This window comes from Siphateles boraxobius, unplaced genomic scaffold (assembly GCF_051911475.1).
Source record: "Siphateles boraxobius isolate OS27281-9 unplaced genomic scaffold, OSU_SipBor_1 5, whole genome shotgun sequence".
NCBI classification, from domain to species: domain Eukaryota; kingdom Metazoa; phylum Chordata; class Actinopteri; order Cypriniformes; family Leuciscidae; genus Siphateles; species Siphateles boraxobius.
In genome coordinates, this window is record NW_027509141.1 from 30,439,102 (window position 1) to 30,457,743 (window position 18,642).

At 38.7% G+C, this 18,642-nt stretch overlaps 3 protein-coding genes across 3 annotated transcripts; 1 reads left to right on the forward strand and 2 right to left on the reverse strand.

Annotated features, from left to right (window-relative positions):
- Positions 1 to 1,753: 1,753 nt before the first annotated feature.
- tmem44 (transmembrane protein 44) lies at positions 1,754 to 8,622 on the reverse strand. The gene is made up of 9 exons (XM_077203794.1): positions 8,339 to 8,622; positions 8,137 to 8,266; positions 6,466 to 6,556; positions 6,214 to 6,374; positions 5,728 to 5,814; positions 5,349 to 5,519; positions 4,246 to 4,479; positions 3,996 to 4,139; positions 1,754 to 2,039 (listed from the first exon to the last, which is right to left on the reverse strand). The coding sequence occupies exons 1-9, from the start codon at positions 8,482 to 8,484 to the stop codon at positions 1,851 to 1,853; spliced, it is 1,353 nt and encodes a 450-aa protein (XP_077059909.1). The 5' UTR covers positions 8,485 to 8,622; the 3' UTR covers positions 1,754 to 1,850.
- Positions 8,623 to 8,963: 341 nt separating this feature from the next.
- lsg1 (large 60S subunit nuclear export GTPase 1) lies at positions 8,964 to 15,368 on the reverse strand. Its single transcript, XM_077203792.1, has 14 exons — positions 14,946 to 15,368; positions 14,453 to 14,579; positions 13,632 to 13,752; positions 13,424 to 13,510; positions 13,248 to 13,334; positions 12,684 to 12,744; positions 12,424 to 12,600; positions 11,438 to 11,788; positions 11,242 to 11,343; positions 10,847 to 10,990; positions 10,223 to 10,346; positions 10,034 to 10,113; positions 9,762 to 9,935; positions 8,964 to 9,641 (listed from the first exon to the last, which is right to left on the reverse strand). Exons 1-14 carry the CDS (start codon positions 15,045 to 15,047, stop codon positions 9,462 to 9,464), a joined length of 1,917 nt encoding a protein of 638 aa, XP_077059907.1. The 5' UTR covers positions 15,048 to 15,368; the 3' UTR covers positions 8,964 to 9,461.
- Positions 15,369 to 16,363: 995 nt separating this feature from the next.
- fam43a (family with sequence similarity 43 member A) lies at positions 16,364 to 18,642 on the forward strand. The gene has a single exon (XM_077203797.1). The coding sequence runs from the start codon at positions 16,596 to 16,598 to the stop codon at positions 17,637 to 17,639; it is 1,044 nt and encodes a 347-aa protein (XP_077059912.1). The 5' UTR covers positions 16,364 to 16,595; the 3' UTR covers positions 17,640 to 18,642.

Here is an 18,642-nt window from a genome sequence, read left to right on the forward strand (position 1 = left end):
ACCGATACTAAAATGTGATGTGGAAGCACTGTAGATCACTAATTGGTCAGACAGACAGAATCGTCACTACCAGCGTCATTGTATTTGCGAGACATCAAACCCGCTAGATTTAAATAGCCAGTAACAGCCTCCAATGTTTTAAAACTACTTGCTTGACTTGCTTGAAGAAAAAAAAACTTCCAAAAAAGAAATGGCTGAATCGTGGTCAGTGGACGAGAACCGCAGACGTTCCTCTTGTTAGTTGCCGAGGATAAACTATAACGATCAGTCATAATCCCACCCACTTTGAAGCGGTACTAACTGCAGTGGAAAAGCCACCGAGCTATAGCGAACCGAGCCGTGCCGCGCCGAGTCGTACCACGCAATGGAAAAGCAAAGCAAGCCGAACCGTGCCGCGCCGAGCCGAACTGTACTGAGCCGTACCGAGCCGTACCATCCAGTGGAAAAGCGCCATTAGTGCCAATTGGGCATCGTTTAAACACAGCCTACCTGAGCTTAGTTTCTGACCATGTCCATCCCTTTATGGCCACCATTTACCCATCCTCTGATTGCTACTTCCAGCAGGATAATGCACCATATCACAAAGCTCGAATCATTTCAAATTGGTTTCTTGAACATGACAATGAGTTCACTGTACTAAAATGGCCCCCACAGTCACCAGATCTCAACCCAATAGAGCACCTTTGGGATGTGGTGGAAAGGGAGCTTCGTGCCCTGGATGTGCATCCCACAAATCTCCATCAACTGCAAGATGCTATCTAATCAATATGGGCCAACATTTCTAAAGAATGCTATCAGCACCTTGTTGAATCAATGCCACGTAGAATTAAGGCAGTTCTGAAGGCGAAAAGGGGGTCAAACACAGTATTAGTATGGTGTTCCTAATAATCCTTTAGGTCAGTGTATAATAACATCAGACCCCTATTTTTATTCAGCAACAAAAACTTATTCAGTGATCAAATATATGAAAAAGACTGAATAAATTGAACTTAGTAAATGACAGGCATTTCAGAGTTCCACAGTTTCTGTGTAAGCCTACGCATTATTCAAATCCCCAGCGCAAAGCCACCAGGACAAGAAATGTCCTCATGTGCTTGACATACTCTAATCAACACATTGTCTTGCTATCATGCTACGAGGAAGTCTCCTGAATGCCAATCTGTTAAACCCGACTGACTGAGATACAAAGAGCATGGGAGGCAGACACACAAGCCAAGGCAGGCCAAGTCTGGTATCAGCGGGGACACCGAATACACTCATGGTCTCGTCTACACCTTATCTTGGGCTGTTGGGCCGTGTCTAGTCCAGCTCAAATAAACCGACAGAAACTATCATAAGAAAGGACCTCTCGACCTGGCAAACCTGCTAAATGGTGATATTGTTTTTATTAGGGCAGTCAATGTGACACCTCCCTTCATTTGTCAGTGTTCTGTGTCGTTTGCATAGACGATAGGTCTGATAAGGTTTTCAGAGCCATCCCATTAATCAGCGACGTGGCTCTGAAGAGGAAAGGAGACGACAATGGAAAAAGCCATTAGCTTGAATGACAGGGAAGTGCCGAGAGCCTTAGATGCCAAGAGGGAAGGATACAACAAGGTTAGATCAGCCTTCTAAAGCTGGTCCTGCAACAATAGTCAGACCAGCTCTGAGGTTTGAGAGACACTGTCAGTCTTCTCAAAAATGTTCCTGATTACATGAGTTACATATAAAACCTGATGTACATGATGGCTTTGCACTGTAAATGAACATGACATCCAGTTTTACACTTCTTTATTAAACTTACACTCAAATCAATTTATATAATTAATGCATGATCATTCAACTAAGTGGCACAGGGTTCAGTTTTAAAATTATTTGGATGCCAACTTCTCCACTAGCGGTGCGCGGTTGCAGATGCAAATACGAGTGCCAGGTCTGCCGGCGGACTCCGAAATCGAACCCACTTGCCACTCCTGGAGAGGGAACGCCTCTGATTTCTGAAGATCTTCAGGAGTTTCCTCTAACGGGATCCACTGCGTTTTTGTTTCTTCAAAGTCCCACTGCATAAATCAAAGAAAACATAAAAATGGTTTATAAAAGAATTAGAATATGAATGATATATGAATAAATTTTACAGTAAACGCACATAAGAGCCTATTAACAATGATACAAACTTTGAAGCAAAAAAAACCCCTAAAATAAAATTTAATAAATTAATTAAATAAATGCATTTAATAAATAATTAATTTAATAAAATAAACGCATTTAATGAGTAAATTTAATAAATAAATTCATTCAATAAATGTATTTAATAAATAATTTAATAAAATAAAGAAATTTTATTTTATGCATAATTGAATTATAAAATATGAATATGAATAATTAAAATAAATGCATTAAATAAATAAATGCATTAAATTAATAAAATAATTAAAATGAAAAATAAAGAAATTTACTTTTGTGTCATGCAGAACCAACAAACGCATATGGGTGTGGAACGAGATATGGGTGAGTAAATGTTGACCATTTTTATTTTGGGGTAAACTATTCCTTTAAGGCATGAATAGCTGACAGGAGCTTTTAGTTACTCATACGCACAGACACAAACAGCCCCTCCTCAGGCTGAGGGGTTTTCTTAACCCTTTTCTCTGTCCACTGTTCTCCATGCATGGGGCGGACAACAGACCCGCTCTTAAAATAGCAGACGCGGGCCAAATCTCCTGTAGACTGAACAAGCATTTTGTACCACTTCCGATGCAGAAAGGTCCTGCCCTGTTCCTTTATTATAGATCTTTAACAGCAGAACAATCAAGCAACAACATGAACTTATGGAACACCAAGCCCAGCTTTCTCTTTCACAGCTGCTTACAGTAAGTGACTCAATGGAATGGAATTGCAAGAATGTCACATTTTGATTTGTCAGAAATGTGCCCACATATGCCCACAATATTCTCTCATTCAGAGACTTTTTAGATCCATTTAATTATTTTATTCAACTCTCACAGCTAGTTATAAGTCTTTACATAACATGTTATTACTATTTCTCCTGATGGTGACTGATGCGTTTGGCTCAAAAATTAAAGGCTTAACCTACAGTAAGAGCTGTCGGAAATCTTACATTTATCACTGGAATATAGCGTTTGACATCAAGAAAGATGTCATGGTCTGAACTCTGGGTTGTCCTTTAGCGCACACTGGGTCTGAGGAGGTTCACATGCTTAGCTTTTTCCTGTTTAGTGAATAAAACAAAGTTCAATTGTTTTCGTCCAAGGCGATTTGCCTTTGTTTTAGATTAAATGACATCCTCAATCACTTGGCATTCTCAAAAGCTACCTAGAGAGCCAAGAAAGTTCTAGAATGCAAAAGCAAAATTTTCAGCAATATGGTTGCAGGTACAATTTAAATTGAGATGTTATATTGAGTGATTAGATTGTAAAGTGTGCAAGCATTATGTTAAATAAAGACTGTAGATAAATCCTTTTGAAAGACTATCAAGACACTCAATAAACAGTATTTTTTATTTTTCATATTTTCCATGTGATTTGTTTCAAGTCACCTTCCTTCAGCAAAACTCTGCTACCATCTATCCTCGGAGAGCAGTACTGCAGCCTTTAACAACTACACAATGTTCAACAGAGGTATGGATCCCTCTGAACAGAAAAAAGAATGGGGTTCTAACAGTGCCACTGCTAGCCATTTTGGTGCCCTAAGCAGAATTCCTTTAAGATGCCCCAGAGAAAAAAAAGACGTTTATTTTTGCCAGTTTAACGCGCAATCCAACGGACCACTGAGGCTGCGGCGGCACCATCGTTACTTTCTAGAGCAATTAAATACTCTTGTTCCACCTGTTTTGTTATATACATCCCTAAAAAGTGCCTAATAATATTTTTATATTGAAATAATATTGGCATTATAATTATTATGACTATGATGATTGATTTTTCATCAGGCCATTCTTGGTGCCCTACGCACAGCGCGTGATGCGCGTGGTGGGAGCGGCGGCACTGGGTTCTAACCTCTAGTTCAGAGCCGAGAGAGGATGAATCAGTCGAGGTACCAGATGAACACGGTTCATCAACCCGCACCACCCTGACAGTCCTCTTCAGAGGAAGACTCTCTGATGAGCCGTCCCGTGAGATGGTCACCTCCTTTAAACAAACCTGGAAGAGGCACCAGTCATGACTTGTAGTTAATCATTAACAGACCTTATAGACTCTTCAAAACACCATATAAAGACTTTACCAAAATGAAAAAACAAGTGCAAACCTTCCTCATTGGCTGTATGTTGACATCCATGTAGAGTCCCATGTCAGTGCCTTTAGGAGAGATGCCTCTTGCTGAGAGCCTCTTGCTGAGAGGCTTCATCCTGCAACATTCAGCATTGTTGTTGCACAGCTGACCCTTGACAGAAGAGTCACCTAATAAAGACTCAGTATCCGAGTCTAAAGACCGGACAGAACGAAGTTTATGGCAGGATCTGAAACAGATGGTGACTACGATCTGAAAGATCAAAGTTAAAGAGAGGATGGAGAACAGGTACATAATTTCACGTTTAGACTTTCCAAAAATACTATTATGCTACTTTAAAGATTCCTAGTTTGTCTCCTACAACAGGTTTACATCAATCCAAGGTCATAAAGAACACACATTTTCTCAATATACTTTGCAGCATCACCTCTTTTCATTCTCACAGTGTCTGAAAGAGTTCAATAAAGGATCCGATTTCTCTACACCCCTCCTTTCCAAGAGCCTACACTGCTCTGATTGGTCTAACAAAGCACAAGTTGGAAAATGAAATGGCCATTTCCATTTCTGAATTTCAGCTCCAGAGGCTTCCTCAGCACTTGTATACACAGTGATACGAACAGTAACGATGGCGTCCGTTTTACTGTATCAATTCGAGCCCGAGTCCTCATCGTTTGGAAGTGCATGCAAAGTGGATTTGTTTTTGCAGAGCAGAAAACAGCGTCTTCTCGACATATAAACAACCTTATCCAAAGTTCCAGGTCTTCCAGGCCTCAACTACTAGTGTTTGAGGGCGGGTCAAACAGACGTTGTTCGTCGGTTACAAATGTTCGAGCAGGAAGTAAGACTGGAATTACTGGCGACTCGTTACAGGCAGTTCAGAATCATTTCTTTCTTTTAGGAGACAGTAAGTCCATTTGTTGTGCACTTTGATATTTTGTAACTTTTTCCAAACATTAACATTCACAAACAGCTCACACTACGGTAATATCTGAAAAAGCATAAAGCTTGCCTTTGCAGGCACCAATACTTAAGTCATAAAAAAGCACCATAGCAAAACATTTAAATGCAGACTTTCCGATAATGCAGACTTACATCAACTCACAGTATGTGTCAAAGGATACAGAAAGATCCAGAACAGCACAGCTGATAGCAGAGAGTATCCATGGCATTGCTCTGATAACTGATCTTAGCTCTGTGTCATAGAGAAGAATGGCAGAGCCGTACAGAGCTCCAGCAACAGAAGACAGAACTCTAGAGGACACTTGCACAGCAGAACTCTGCTCTCCTCTATTCTGAAAAAGACAGTTTAGTGAACAAAGTGCATGAGGACTTAGGTATGATGCTCCCATGCATTGCGTGCAACAGTGGTTTGCGACTGTATTCTTTAATTTAATGTTCTGTTGTCATTATGAAATGAATGCACAACTATTTTATTAAGCCAAGCAAGAGGCATGATAATGTGCTAAAAATTATTACTTAGAACAAAAAAATGCCACCCACAGCTTTCAGGACGAAGGGAAACTTGGCGGTCCAGTTAATTGCGAAGGACAGAAGACCCAGCACGTAACCAAGGTTCTCAGTATGGTCCTGTTCCCAAAAGACACATGTGAAGTCCAGGTGGTACTCTTGCTTAAAACAGACTTATCAGTATTCTGCATATAATAATAACAATAATAATTCTTCATTACATTTATATAGCGCTTTTCTCAGCACTCAAAGTGCTTTACATAGAAGGGTAATCTCCTCAACCACCACCAATGTGCAGCATCCACCTGGATGATGCGACGGCAGCCATATTGCACCAGAACGCCCACCACACACCAGCTTATGTGTGGACAGGAGACAGGTTTATGAAGCCAATGAGTATATATGGGGATGATTAGGAGGCCATGATGGACAGAGGCCAATAGGCAAATTTGAGATTTTTAATGACCACAAAGAATCAGGACCCCAGGACTCCTCTCTTTTGAGAATGACTTTACTTACATTGAGGAAGAAGCCAAGTAGTCTCCTCATGGATGGAGTTGGAGATTTTGCGCTCGAATGGACTGGTAAACCCAGGTAAACACTGCCGCCCATTACAAACAGTAGACACACTGCTAGAAAATTCTGCCGCCGCCTCCTGGAAATCATTCTCATTTTCTTTCCTTGAGAGCACAAATGATAAACTATTTATTGTGACAGCACAATTACACCAATGACTGATATATGTGTGTGAGTGTGTTATCTAACCCTTACCTATTTTTGACTTATACCATAAATAAATGGAGAAAGATATTGACAGGAAATGAATGATATCCAAAATTGCCATAAACGAAGCCATAGAAATCTGCAACAGATGCACAGAACATGTGACTTATTCAAAAGGCCGTTTATAAGTATAATTTACGGTTTAATCCTTCTTATTGACAAACTGTCTGGAATGCTCAAATTCACTCTGGTGATGTTCAAACTTCTATCTTCTGTATTTTACAAATCTCTTTGGTCTGACAAGCTGCACGCATACAGCAGTGTCATCAAATCCGAATCTGCGTTTTAACAGCACCGGTTCCGGCCAGTATGGGGGCCATCAGTCGTCAGGTTTCAACCGTCATTGATTCAAAGCTCTTGCAGGGATAGTTTACCCAAAAATGAAAAACCTGTTATTAATCAAACACCTTCATGTAGTACCAAACCTGTAAGACTTTCATTCATCTTCAGAACATAAATTCATTTCTTTTAGATGAAATCTGGGAGCTTTCTCTCCCTTCATTGACAGTATACACTATGAACTTTTTGAAGCGTCAAAGTAAAGTGATCGTAAAACGAATCTATATGAATTGAGCGGTTTAGTCCAAATTTTTTGGAAAGACTTATTATGAAGGGACTTAAGATTTAAGATAACAGATTTAATTTATTTACATATAAACCTTGATCATTGAACAAACAGAAGCTCAACCAAACCTGCTTGATGTGCGAGAACAAACCTCTTGCAGAAGCTCAAACGTGCTGCGTAAGACACCAGTGCTGCGTCCCAATTCACATAATATCTGCCCTAAATAGTATTCAAAATTAGAATTAGTGTGTCCCAAATCGGTAGTGTGTTGAAATGATTATTCCAAAGATACCTGGTCAACTTTTTCCGGTTAGAATATGAAGTGCAGATCAGTACGCAGCTAGTATTGCCGATCAAAGTGCTCCCATATTTCTCTCTGAAATGGTATGAAATCAAAATAAATTGAATATGTTGGATTTTAACTGAACACAGTTAACTGATTTTAACTGTAAAGTATTAGTGGTTCACTTTAAAAAGTGACAGGATGCACAGAACTAAGCGCCAGAGCATAGTAGTATGTCCCAAAGCTCTTCTGATACACACTCAAAAGTATGTAGCCTACTTTTTCTTCACAAAAACAGTACATAGCCTACTTTTAGGCCATAGTATAAGTAGGCGAATTGGGAAGCAGCAGAGAATGAACCTCATTAATTCTCGCACATCAACCAAGCATGCTTGAGCTTCCATTTACCACAACTGATGTGCGAACTGATGAATGTTTATATGTGAATTAATGCCTAAATTGAATCTGTTCATCTTATAAAGCGATCGAATCTCTTCAGAACATTTTGGACTAAACCAGTCAATTCATATGGGTTAGTTTTACGATCTCTTTGAGAACTTTTTGAAGTGTCAAAGTGGTAGTTGCGTAGCTGTCAAGTGTCAACGGAGGGACAGAAGCTCTCAGATTTAATCAAAAAAGAGCTTCATTTGCGTTCCGAAGATGAACGAAAGTCTAACAGGTTTAGAAAATGACATGAGGGTTATTAATGCTAGAATTTAAATTTTTGGGTGAACTATCCCTTTAATTACAATACTAAGGGAATGATAAAAAAAAAAAAAGTTCTGCGAACTTGTGTCTTGTGATTTCTCACCTGAAAATCAAACTGTTTGGAAAGGAAAGCGCCCACTGCGCTGCACAAGTTCCCCACGAAACAATACAAGGCGAAGACTGCCTCATCGCCCATACTCTTGCTTCGCGTTTTACATCTGTGATAAAGAAGACTTAAAGGGGAAAACAAATGAATAGTTTATCAATTTACAAACTTCGGGTAATTTTAATCACATGACACTCACAGCGAGCAGGAAACCAGTAATATAAAAGCAGACAAGACGTAAAGAGCAGCCGAGATGCAAATATGTTCTTCATATGTCGAAAGACAACCTTTAACAAACTCTGGGCTCCATCGATGGACAATGTCTAAGAATGTAATTTTATCCATATGTTTCACGTATACTGTCACCCATTGAGAAGAAACTTCGAGAAAATCCAAATGTTTGTGTTTCTAACTTCTATCATTAGCCGCCAGCTGTATGGATGGTACCGATCCCCGTCAATCACCTGTATCTTTTTGATAACGCCCACATGCTTGGCTCATACATATTAATTACGTACCGTAACGTTCACCCAGCTGATTGGCTGCAGTTGAAAAGTGAATGTGAAGTGGCTCGTACATGTACATCCCTATCATTACATTAAAATAGTTCAAAGTTAAGATTATATTTTACCTCCCAAAATTTGTAATTTTTAAGTCGAAGTATAAGGACTCCACAAAACATTTCCTAACGGATTGTTTGTAATGTAAGTTAATGTAATGCAAGTTTATGACCTCCTGCAGAAAATAATTCTAAGTGTGATTAGAAGGAATGGAAAAACATACAAGAGATCTAAGCATCTAAAATATACACATTCCCTTACATATTAAGATACATTTTACCCTTTAATAGGTTATTTACAACAGACAATTCAACAATACCTCATAATTAAATAGCTTTGGAGAAAATTACAAACCGCAGTCCTAATGATGAATTTGAGAGAAATTACACTGAGAAACAGTCACTATACTTAGATGATAATTGTCAGGTTTGCTAGACATCCATATATTCTACTGAAATTAAATCAGCAATTTTTTGTAAGAATAAAATTACTTTAACTACATTATCAAGGAGCTTCATTTATTAGCGTTTGTCTGTGAGACCATTAATCTTGTCATCCCATACACTGATAAAATAGTGACAATTTCTTTATTATTATAAGTGACGATATTTCAAACAAAGAGGAATGTCCAAATGTCCAGCAGCACTCATCAATCACTTCAATGTATGGTGAAATTTGAAAATTCATTAAAGAGTCTTTGCATTAAAGAGTATGAAATCCTGACACGTTGAGGTTGAGCTTGTAAATTGATTAGAACAGGGATCACGCATCCAGATGTTTGGTGAGTCTTCTCACTTTCTCCTTCTTGTTCCGGTTACCATGTTTTTTCCAGGGCTTCCCAGCCTGTTGTTCTGTGTTTGCATTTGCAGGCCCAACAGGACCACTTCCAGGCTTATAACCCATCACCATCTGCACACCCTTGGTCAGCGCTCGCACATTTTCCTATGAAAAATTACAGATTTTGAGCACATTCAGTGATTTAGACCTCAAAATTTGTAGCTGTGTAATGTACTGCCAGCTGAACATTATTACAAAAAAATCCCTTCATGGGTTGAATCTCACTTGATGAAAGAAACTTTTATCCACTGTGTTCTCTATGCGTTTGACTTTTGATGGTTTGTTGGCATTGCTAGAAATCTGTTCGGCATCTGCTATCTGCATGGCAAACCTGGCGTGCTGAGGCTGGAAGTCTTTGGGGTCAATGTGGGGCGGAGGGTGGCAATAAAGGAGTTTTCCCTGCAGAGATTCAGAAAACAACAGATTAGCATCTCCCATTCGCCATGATCATAACTATAAAATTCAGAGCTAGTAGAGGCAAATGTAGAGGCACTTACACTGACATAGTCTTTCAAAACATAACGGGCTGATCTTGACTGGTCTGGCTGGCCGTGTGCCGTCATGAAGCCTCTCATATCTGCATGAAGAAAATAAATTATGATTGGTCAGTAGTAGCAGAGTTTAAAAAAAGGTTAATCAATTGGTGTGAAATGCCTTAATGTGTACATCATGCAAAATTAACTGACATCCATATGCCATTAACAGCTCCTCATAGGTAGGCAGTCGATCAGGGTCCTCGTCTTCCCTCGGTCTGATGATGTTGATACCGTAGGTCCCCTCCAACACAGTTCGAGGGATAGTCTGACATACGTATTTAGGTTAAGGGCAACAACCTGCAGTTCAAACTTTGTCAGATACTAGATGCAAAAGATTTCTATTACAAATAAATGCTGTACTTCTGAACTTTCTATTCATTAAATAATCCTGAATTTTTTTTTTATCAGTTTACACAAAAATATGAAGCAGCACCACTGTTTTCAACATTGATAATAATAAAAAAAAGTTTCTTGAGCAGCAAATCAGCATATTAGAATGATTTCTGAAGTATCATGTGACACTGAAGACTGAAGCAATGGCTATATTTAATTAAATATACTAAAATAATAAAGTATTTGAAATTGTAACAATATTTCACAATATTACTGATCTTTTCATCAAATAAATGCAGCCTTGGTGAGCATAAGAGACTTACAAAAAAATCATACATTTTTAAAACCAAAACATTTAAACAGTAGTATATATGTTTATTACAACTTAAAAGATCAAGCAAAAATGCAATTGTTATGGTCATTGCTGTTTAAAAAGGATATCAAAGAGATGGCTGGAACATGATCTCTTATCTGATCGATAGGTAGGATCCCACAGCAAATCATCTCAGCTTTGGTGGACACAAAAGATGGCATGACCAGTCCAGGACAATCACAGAGGCAGAGACCAGGCTCAACAAACAGAGTCTGAAACATAGACACACCAACAGTCGATTAAACCCCAAGAACAAAGTGACCTTGTTATTGCATGTAAACATGCTTATACAATGCTAGTGGCTAACTTCTTGATTCAGATTTGTTGACCGCTATTGGTATACACAGCTTGAAAATTGGTGGTGTAAGGAAGTCGTTAAGAGTTTCCTAAGAGTAATTTAGGAGAAAAAGTGTGAAAATATCTAACTTCATTGTGAATGGTTCCTTAATTAAAAATAGTGCACCTGAAAATGCTTTGTGTGTCCAGGTGTAGCTGAAACTGAGACTTTCTTATTCCTCATGATGGTGTTGATGGTGGAGCTTTTTCCAACATTAGGATATCCCACCTTAATGAGAATTTAGAGTGAAAATATGAATATGAGTTCTGAAGGACAGTGTCATAAATGTTTGATACATTATAGAACTGTTGTTTAAACTCACCAATCCAACTGTGATTTGTCCATCTTTGCATGTCAGCCCAGAATGCACAGACTTAAAAATGTCCAACAGCTCATTTTTACGTAACAAACGGCTTGAGTTGTAAAAAGCCGCTGTGGATTCTGGGTTTTCCTCAGCATGATCTTCGTCTCCTGATTCCTCAGAGCATGTCTGCCATTCATTCTCATCAACACAGACTTTCCCTTCTTCACCTTCCTCTTCTTCATCCTGCTCACTCTCATCTTTCTCTTCATTTGGTGAAGTGCTATTTCCCTTACGATGATCTGTGGCATTTTTGGAGGCTGCTTCCTGTTCTGTATCACTGTGATCCTCTTGGTCCATCAGCTCTTCTCCCTTAAACACCAGGCATTGAGGAGAAACAGAATAATAAACACTCAGTTCTCAAAGAATAATGCTACTGACAAAAATGAGTCGCTTCAAAACTTACCAATTCATGTGCATCATAACACAAATATTTAGGTAAGCCTAGTTCTAAAATTATATACAATACCGTGCAAAAGTTTGGGGTCGGGTCGGTACGATTTTTTTAATGTTTCTGAAAGGAGTCACCAAGCTTGACAAGGCTGCATTTATCAAATATAAGTATAAATAGTAAAATTGTTAAATATTATTACAATTTAAAACAACCGTTTTCTATTTTAATACATTTTAAACTGTAATTTATTCCTCCAGTCTTCAATGTCACATGATCCTTCAGAAATCATTCTAATATGCTGATTTGCTCCTCAAGAAACATTTCTCAGTACTTTTTTTCCAGAATATTTTTATGAATTGAACTTTTACATTTATCAGACGCTTTTATCCAAAGGAATACAATCAATTAATCTCTAAAAAGTTCAAAAGAATAGCATTTATTTGAGATATTATTCTTTGTAACAAATGTCTAACTGTAATTTGCGATCAATTTAATGCATCCTTGCTAAATAAAAGTACATATACATACATAAATATAATAGGTAGTATCATACCTTCTCCTCTGCCTCGAGTCGTTGAGCCTCAGCTAAAGCAGACCAGAACACCGCTCTGATCCCCTCTTTCTGGAAGTATCTGGCCCAAGCTCGCCGCTGTTCTCTAGTTAGCAGGTCAGCTTTGTTCAGCAGAAGCATGTTTACTTTGTGAATAGAGACCTCTTTTACATATTTTTCCTGATGCAGACAGAAAATGAAGTATGATTAAAACAGGAAGAGCAAGTGTATTTGTTTTGAGCCAATGTCTTATTGTTACTTACCAGATCTGGACACCGGAAAAGAAGCGGGTTTCTGGCATCAACGATTTGAACCACAACATCACTGAGAATTAAACAAAAAAAATTGTATTCTAAGTTACGTTTACACGACAACGATGTACTAAAAACAGAAACGGTTTTCCTTTGCATTTTTCGCATACAGACGGCACCATTGTCAAAACGATTCCCATTCACACGATCCACAAATACGACTAAAAACGCTGTATTCTGCTACCAGGCCAGTAGTTGGCGATGTCACTTTATAAAGAAACACTACAAACCTATAGACTGAACAGGTAATACGCATGCACATGACGTCACAGTTTTCACAAATTCACCATTTTGTAGTTTCCGCACGGACAATAACAGTATCGTTTTCAAAAGTTTGCTTTTTCAGGCCCCCAAAACTATGTGGTCGTGTAAATGAATGGCCAGAAGTAGTTTTCTGTTTTCAGTTGTAGTGTAAATGACCCCTAAGAAACCATAATGCTTATATCACAGTGTGATTAGATAGTAAAAATTACAAATAAAATATCCATTGTAGAAAAAAGGCAATCAAAAGCTCACCTCCTCTCAATAACTCTCCAGAGTTGCCTCCAGAAATCGAGATTCCTCTCAAAAGGGGTAAGAATCAACTTCTGTTCCTCTTCCAACCTATAACAGAGAGTGCATTTGCTCACAAACACTATCCTGTTGGAGAATCTGATTTGCTAGTCTTTGGACTAAATTGATCAAACATTCACCCAGCCAGTTCTCTTCTCCATTTAAGGAAACTGTCCCTCTCGGTTTGCTGTAGAACCTCTGGACTTGTGCTCTCGTCCCAAGGAGGCCTGCAGTGACAGAACACAATCCGGAACACATTTGCTTTTGGATAATTGTGTATCTATGGCAGATCAGTGGAACTTTATTACAGGTTTAAAAAAAATCACATTTAATTCCACAACAACATACCTTCGGGGGATTCGCAAGAGCTCTTTGTTGTCCTCATGGAGTTTCTTCAGTCGTCTGGACTCCTCAGCGGAAATCAAGCCAGCCCTCGCTTCAGCTGGGACAAATTTTATGTTCATTTTCTCTGCAAAACAATAACACACATATTCTTATCTGTTACTAGCAGGATTATTTTAGCATTATTTATATACTACTATCCACTTAATTTTGCAAAGCAGTAGGAATTATTTTAATGTGTGAGACTTCTGATTCATTAGCCACTATAGGGAAATAACTGGAAGAATAAGAAAGTGCAGGAAACGGTACAACTATTCGCGCTACAACCCAGTTTGTTTATGATTATGATAATTAAAATAGTATGATAGAAAATACCAGTTTGCAATATAAAGCAGCATGAAACAAAAATTGTGATAGTCTTTTCTTCTCTACTGTGACGTATATCCGAGTGAAACGGCTTCTTGAACAAGAAAAAAATTGTAGGACAGGACTTGATTTTGTCCATTGGGAATTGATTGGATTGTTGTGGTTTGCTATTGCTGCAATTTCATGTGAGTGACAAGTTTTCCCGCTCTCACAAAGAAGAGAAGAGAAGAGATGCTGCAAGAGGGAGGGAGACTTTAATGAAAGATTTCGAGGGCGCATTTTATTTTAAATTTACATTTTATTATAATTTATTATTTAGAAATAAATGCAGCAATATTCCATGAAAAAGTAAAAATAGATTCAGATTTATTTCAATTACTAAAAATGTTATTAATAAATTTAACGATAATGGTTCCTAAAAATAATCGTATAAATAATCTAGAGATATCATTACCACCAACCTGCAACAAATTCAGTTCCAGCGAGTTCAGCTGTGGCAAGAAAGTCATCCAGAGAGCTCTGCTCTGTGACAGACTGTAGGTTTAGTCGACCCCAATCATATCCATCATTCAGCTCGCTGGTGTGGAGCTAAAAGACATAACACAATGAAAATATATCAAATTTTTCGAACAACACTGGTTTAATTTACATCTACTGAATCAAGTTAACACTTTATCTGTTTCCCTCTTGCCTAAAGAAAAATAATCCATTTCAACAGGATATTTGTAGTCCATGTGTCTATGATTAAAAACCTTTTAAATCCATAAATATTTGTTTCTGCACTAATGTTACTCATATACGTTTGTCGACCCCTAATAAAAAATTACAACATAAGAAGTCATGGTTTCTCCAATTATTTTATAAATGTTCTATATTAATAGAGCTTTACAATAATCTAGACTAATGTTATAGGTGAATGAGCAATTTTATGATCGTCCAGTGACTTGTTCTTACCCATGTGTCATTTCTCCTGTATCCACGGCCTGCGTTCAGTCTCTCCTTTATTAAAGCTCTCCCTAACCCTGAGCCTTCTCCGTGAGTCTTCTTCTTTCCCATATTAGATACGTTTACACGGTTAAACAGCGATCTAAATGTGTCAGCGAGCTGTTCGTGGATATACGAACAGACAGAACTTCACCCATGTGGTATGTTTGTTATGGCAAAGGAAGGAAGTCACACGGACTGGTGTATGAGAGGAACCTCCTCTATAGAGCAATAATGCGTTAAGAATAGATCCCCTTTTATGTTTGTTCAGATTAGTCGAGTGCATATGTTTACTTTTTAAAGGTTGGCTGAGTTTACAGCGAAAAGATACATCTTTTGGATTGTTCTACGTCTAGGGTGTCTCACTAAAATATGTCCCTAGGAAATCCAAAAGGCATTTCTTTGAATAGTTCCGGGTGTTTGCAAACTGCTTGCTGCAATGAACGTTCCCTTGCATTGTTAGCATGTCACCAGCAGAGGGCATCACATAATAAGTTTCAGATTTGCCCAAACCATTCTTCCTGCTCTATGCCTCTGTAAGATAAAAGAGGGGCAATAATAATAATAATAATAATAATAATAATAATAATAATAATAATAATAATGAATTTAACATTATTGTTAATAATACTTATGTTTAATATATTTAATCATTGTAATATATAATTATTCATACAATTTTGTTGTTGTTGTCTTTGTTATTAAATCTATAATAACAGGATGCATGCTTAAACTTTATTACTTTCATTATTTCGATTATTGTAGAATATGTCGTAATAATTATTATTATAACAAATCCTATATTTGCCATTTTTAACCTTATAGAAATTCAAATAACGGTTTGTGTTTTTTTTTTTACGTCGGTATCAATATCAGTTAAGAAGATTATATTAGCAAAGAAAAACATTCTATAGTCACCAAACTAAACAGTCTTTACTGTCTTACATACCGGTACGCATGTGCATAAATGAGAACAGATGAGCCGATATGAAACACTTCACATAAATAAATTAATAACTTTAATTTAAAAATATATGATTCCAGGCACGTTTAAAGAGATTAAAAAAAACTGTAGGCTACGAGTTTCTTTCTTTCGTTGAACACAAAAGAAAATATTTTGAAGAATGTTGGGAACCAGACAGTTGATGGGTTGATTGGGCTCCATTGTCTTCCATAGTCGGAAAAAATACTATGGAAGTCAAGGGGTGCCGTCAACTGTCAATTCTTTAGAATAAATTATTTTGTGTTCACTAGAAGAAAGAAACTCATACAGGTTTGGAACAACATGGGGTGACCACATTTTAATTTTTGGGTGAACTGTCCCTTTAATCCCCGTATTGGTATCGTCCTCGCTCCCCTCTTTGAGTCTGAATTGGTTCATTCCGGTATATAAGTCACGGATTCACGCTTGTACCGTGTACAGTGTGTTGTTTAATGATGCGGCAATTATAGCGTCCGACGCGATACTCCACCGCCAACCGGTCTATGAAGTGCTCTGCAACTTTGAAAATGTCTTAAAGCAAGTCGATAGATGACTAAAGCCGGTTTAGAGGTAGAATTTAGGCGTAATAGAATTACTACATTAGATTTAGTATCTTCACTGTCCTCAAGACGACCAGTATGTTGCCTTGGAAGAAGAACAAGTTCGAGCTGATCGAGGAAGACAAGCAGCAGTCCAAGCAGAAGGGCTATGCCGTGAGCCTCAACTACTCTGCGCTCACCTCCTTCGCCAAATCCTGCCCGGAAAGCGCACTCAACAGAGTCGGGAGCATGTTCAAATCCAAGAGGAAAAAGGTGAAGATCACCAGCGAGGACCCTACGTATACGGTCTTGTATCTGGGGAATGCCACCACCATTCAGTCCAAGGGGGACGGATGCACGGATGTGGCCGTCAGTAAAATTTGGGGCAAGAGCGAGATGGGGAAGAACGGCACCAAGATGAAGTTGACCATCAGCTCTCAAGGCATCCGCATGGTCCATATCGACGAAAAGGCAAAGAGACCCGGGCATCTTTATTTATTGCACAGGATCACCTACTGTGTCGCAGACCCGCGGCTCCCCAAGATATTCGCCTGGATCTACCGGCACGAGATGAAGCACAAGGCGGTGATGCTGCGCTGCCACGCCGTGCTGGTGTCCAAGCCGGAGAAGGCGAAGGCCATGGCGCTGCTCCTCTACCAGACCTCAGCGACAGCCCTGGCCGAGTTTAAAAGACTCAAAAGAAGGGACGATGCCAGGCACCAGCAGCAGCAGTTGATCGGGGAGCAAACGATTCCCTTGGTGCCATTGAGGAAGCTGCTAAACGGACAGTGTTATTATAAACCCCCGGTTGAGCGCAGCAGGAGCGCACCGAAGCTGGGCTCCATCACGGAGGACCTGGTCGGGGAAGAGGAAGAGGAGAAAGCCATGCACTTTGAGTGCGAGGATATTCTGGACAACGACAGCGACTGTGTGTCTAACGGCAAGCAGGAACTGTGTCAGATTATCAATGACTTGGGCTCCATGAGTATAGGGAACGACGTGCAGACGCTAAAAGCCGATCTAAGAGTGACTCGCCTGCTGTCCGGGGAGAGCACGAGCAGCGAGTCCTCCATAGACAGCAACCAAGAGACTGTTTCTCTGTCTAATGGCATTGCGGATAGGAAAATGCAAGAAGTCGGCTGACCGTTCTTGAATAAAGACAATCTTTATCCAGCAATGGCATGCGATGTTACATCATGGTAATAATGATGATGATGATGAAGAGCGTTTGAGTGCATGAATGTGCGACTTCATCCATTTGACTTGAAAGCGCGCTGATATTCACGGGATGTGTGTGAAAACCTGAGCTGCCTATACCTAGACATCATGTTTGGGCCAAAAGTGTTCAAAAAAAAAAGTTACCTTAACTGCCGCCTTAAGTAAAATCAAAGTGGTGCCGAAATTACAACCTGCTCTTTAAAAAAATTTTTTAAAATGGTTTTACTGATAAAGAGAATTGAGTTTAAATAGCAGAATTATCGTGACAAGATGGAAACCAAGACAAATGTAATGCACTTTTTTTACAGTGGAGGTTTTGAGATCAGCTAACTCAAAGTGCACCAAAATGCTGTCTAGGTAGGCAGCTCACTAGGTTTTGAGACAAGCCATGGATATGTTTGTGGACTTACAGACACTGGCACAATAATCCCTCATTAGGGGTCTGGATGGAAGTTGCTCTGCGCAATAAGACACTTAAAGTCTCTGTTAACCTCTCTATGGGGAAAGAGGTTTTAGGAAAGATCTGTTTACCTGATGCGTTTCCCTCAAGGAAATGTTTTTTGTTTGAATGAAAACACCAGTCCTGAAATATGTAACTAAATCTTTTATTTCTTTCTATATTTCTTTCTTTTGAAAGGAGTCTCTAAACTATCTGAACAACGAGTTACAAAACTACTTTCCTTTTTAGGATGTTCCTTTGTTTTGTTTTTTGCACTGTGGTGGATTTCAGACAAGTATTATGTTATTTATGTGCATAATATTGTTCTCAAATGTTCTTGCAAACATGTTTTATCTTTGCTGTGCAAAAGAGCCAATTTACCTGATGTACAGAGATGTATATATTAAATAAATAATGTGTAAACAAAATCCATTATTTTTTAAACAATGTGGTTTGTTTCCGTGAACAACAATAAAAAAGTCAATTGAA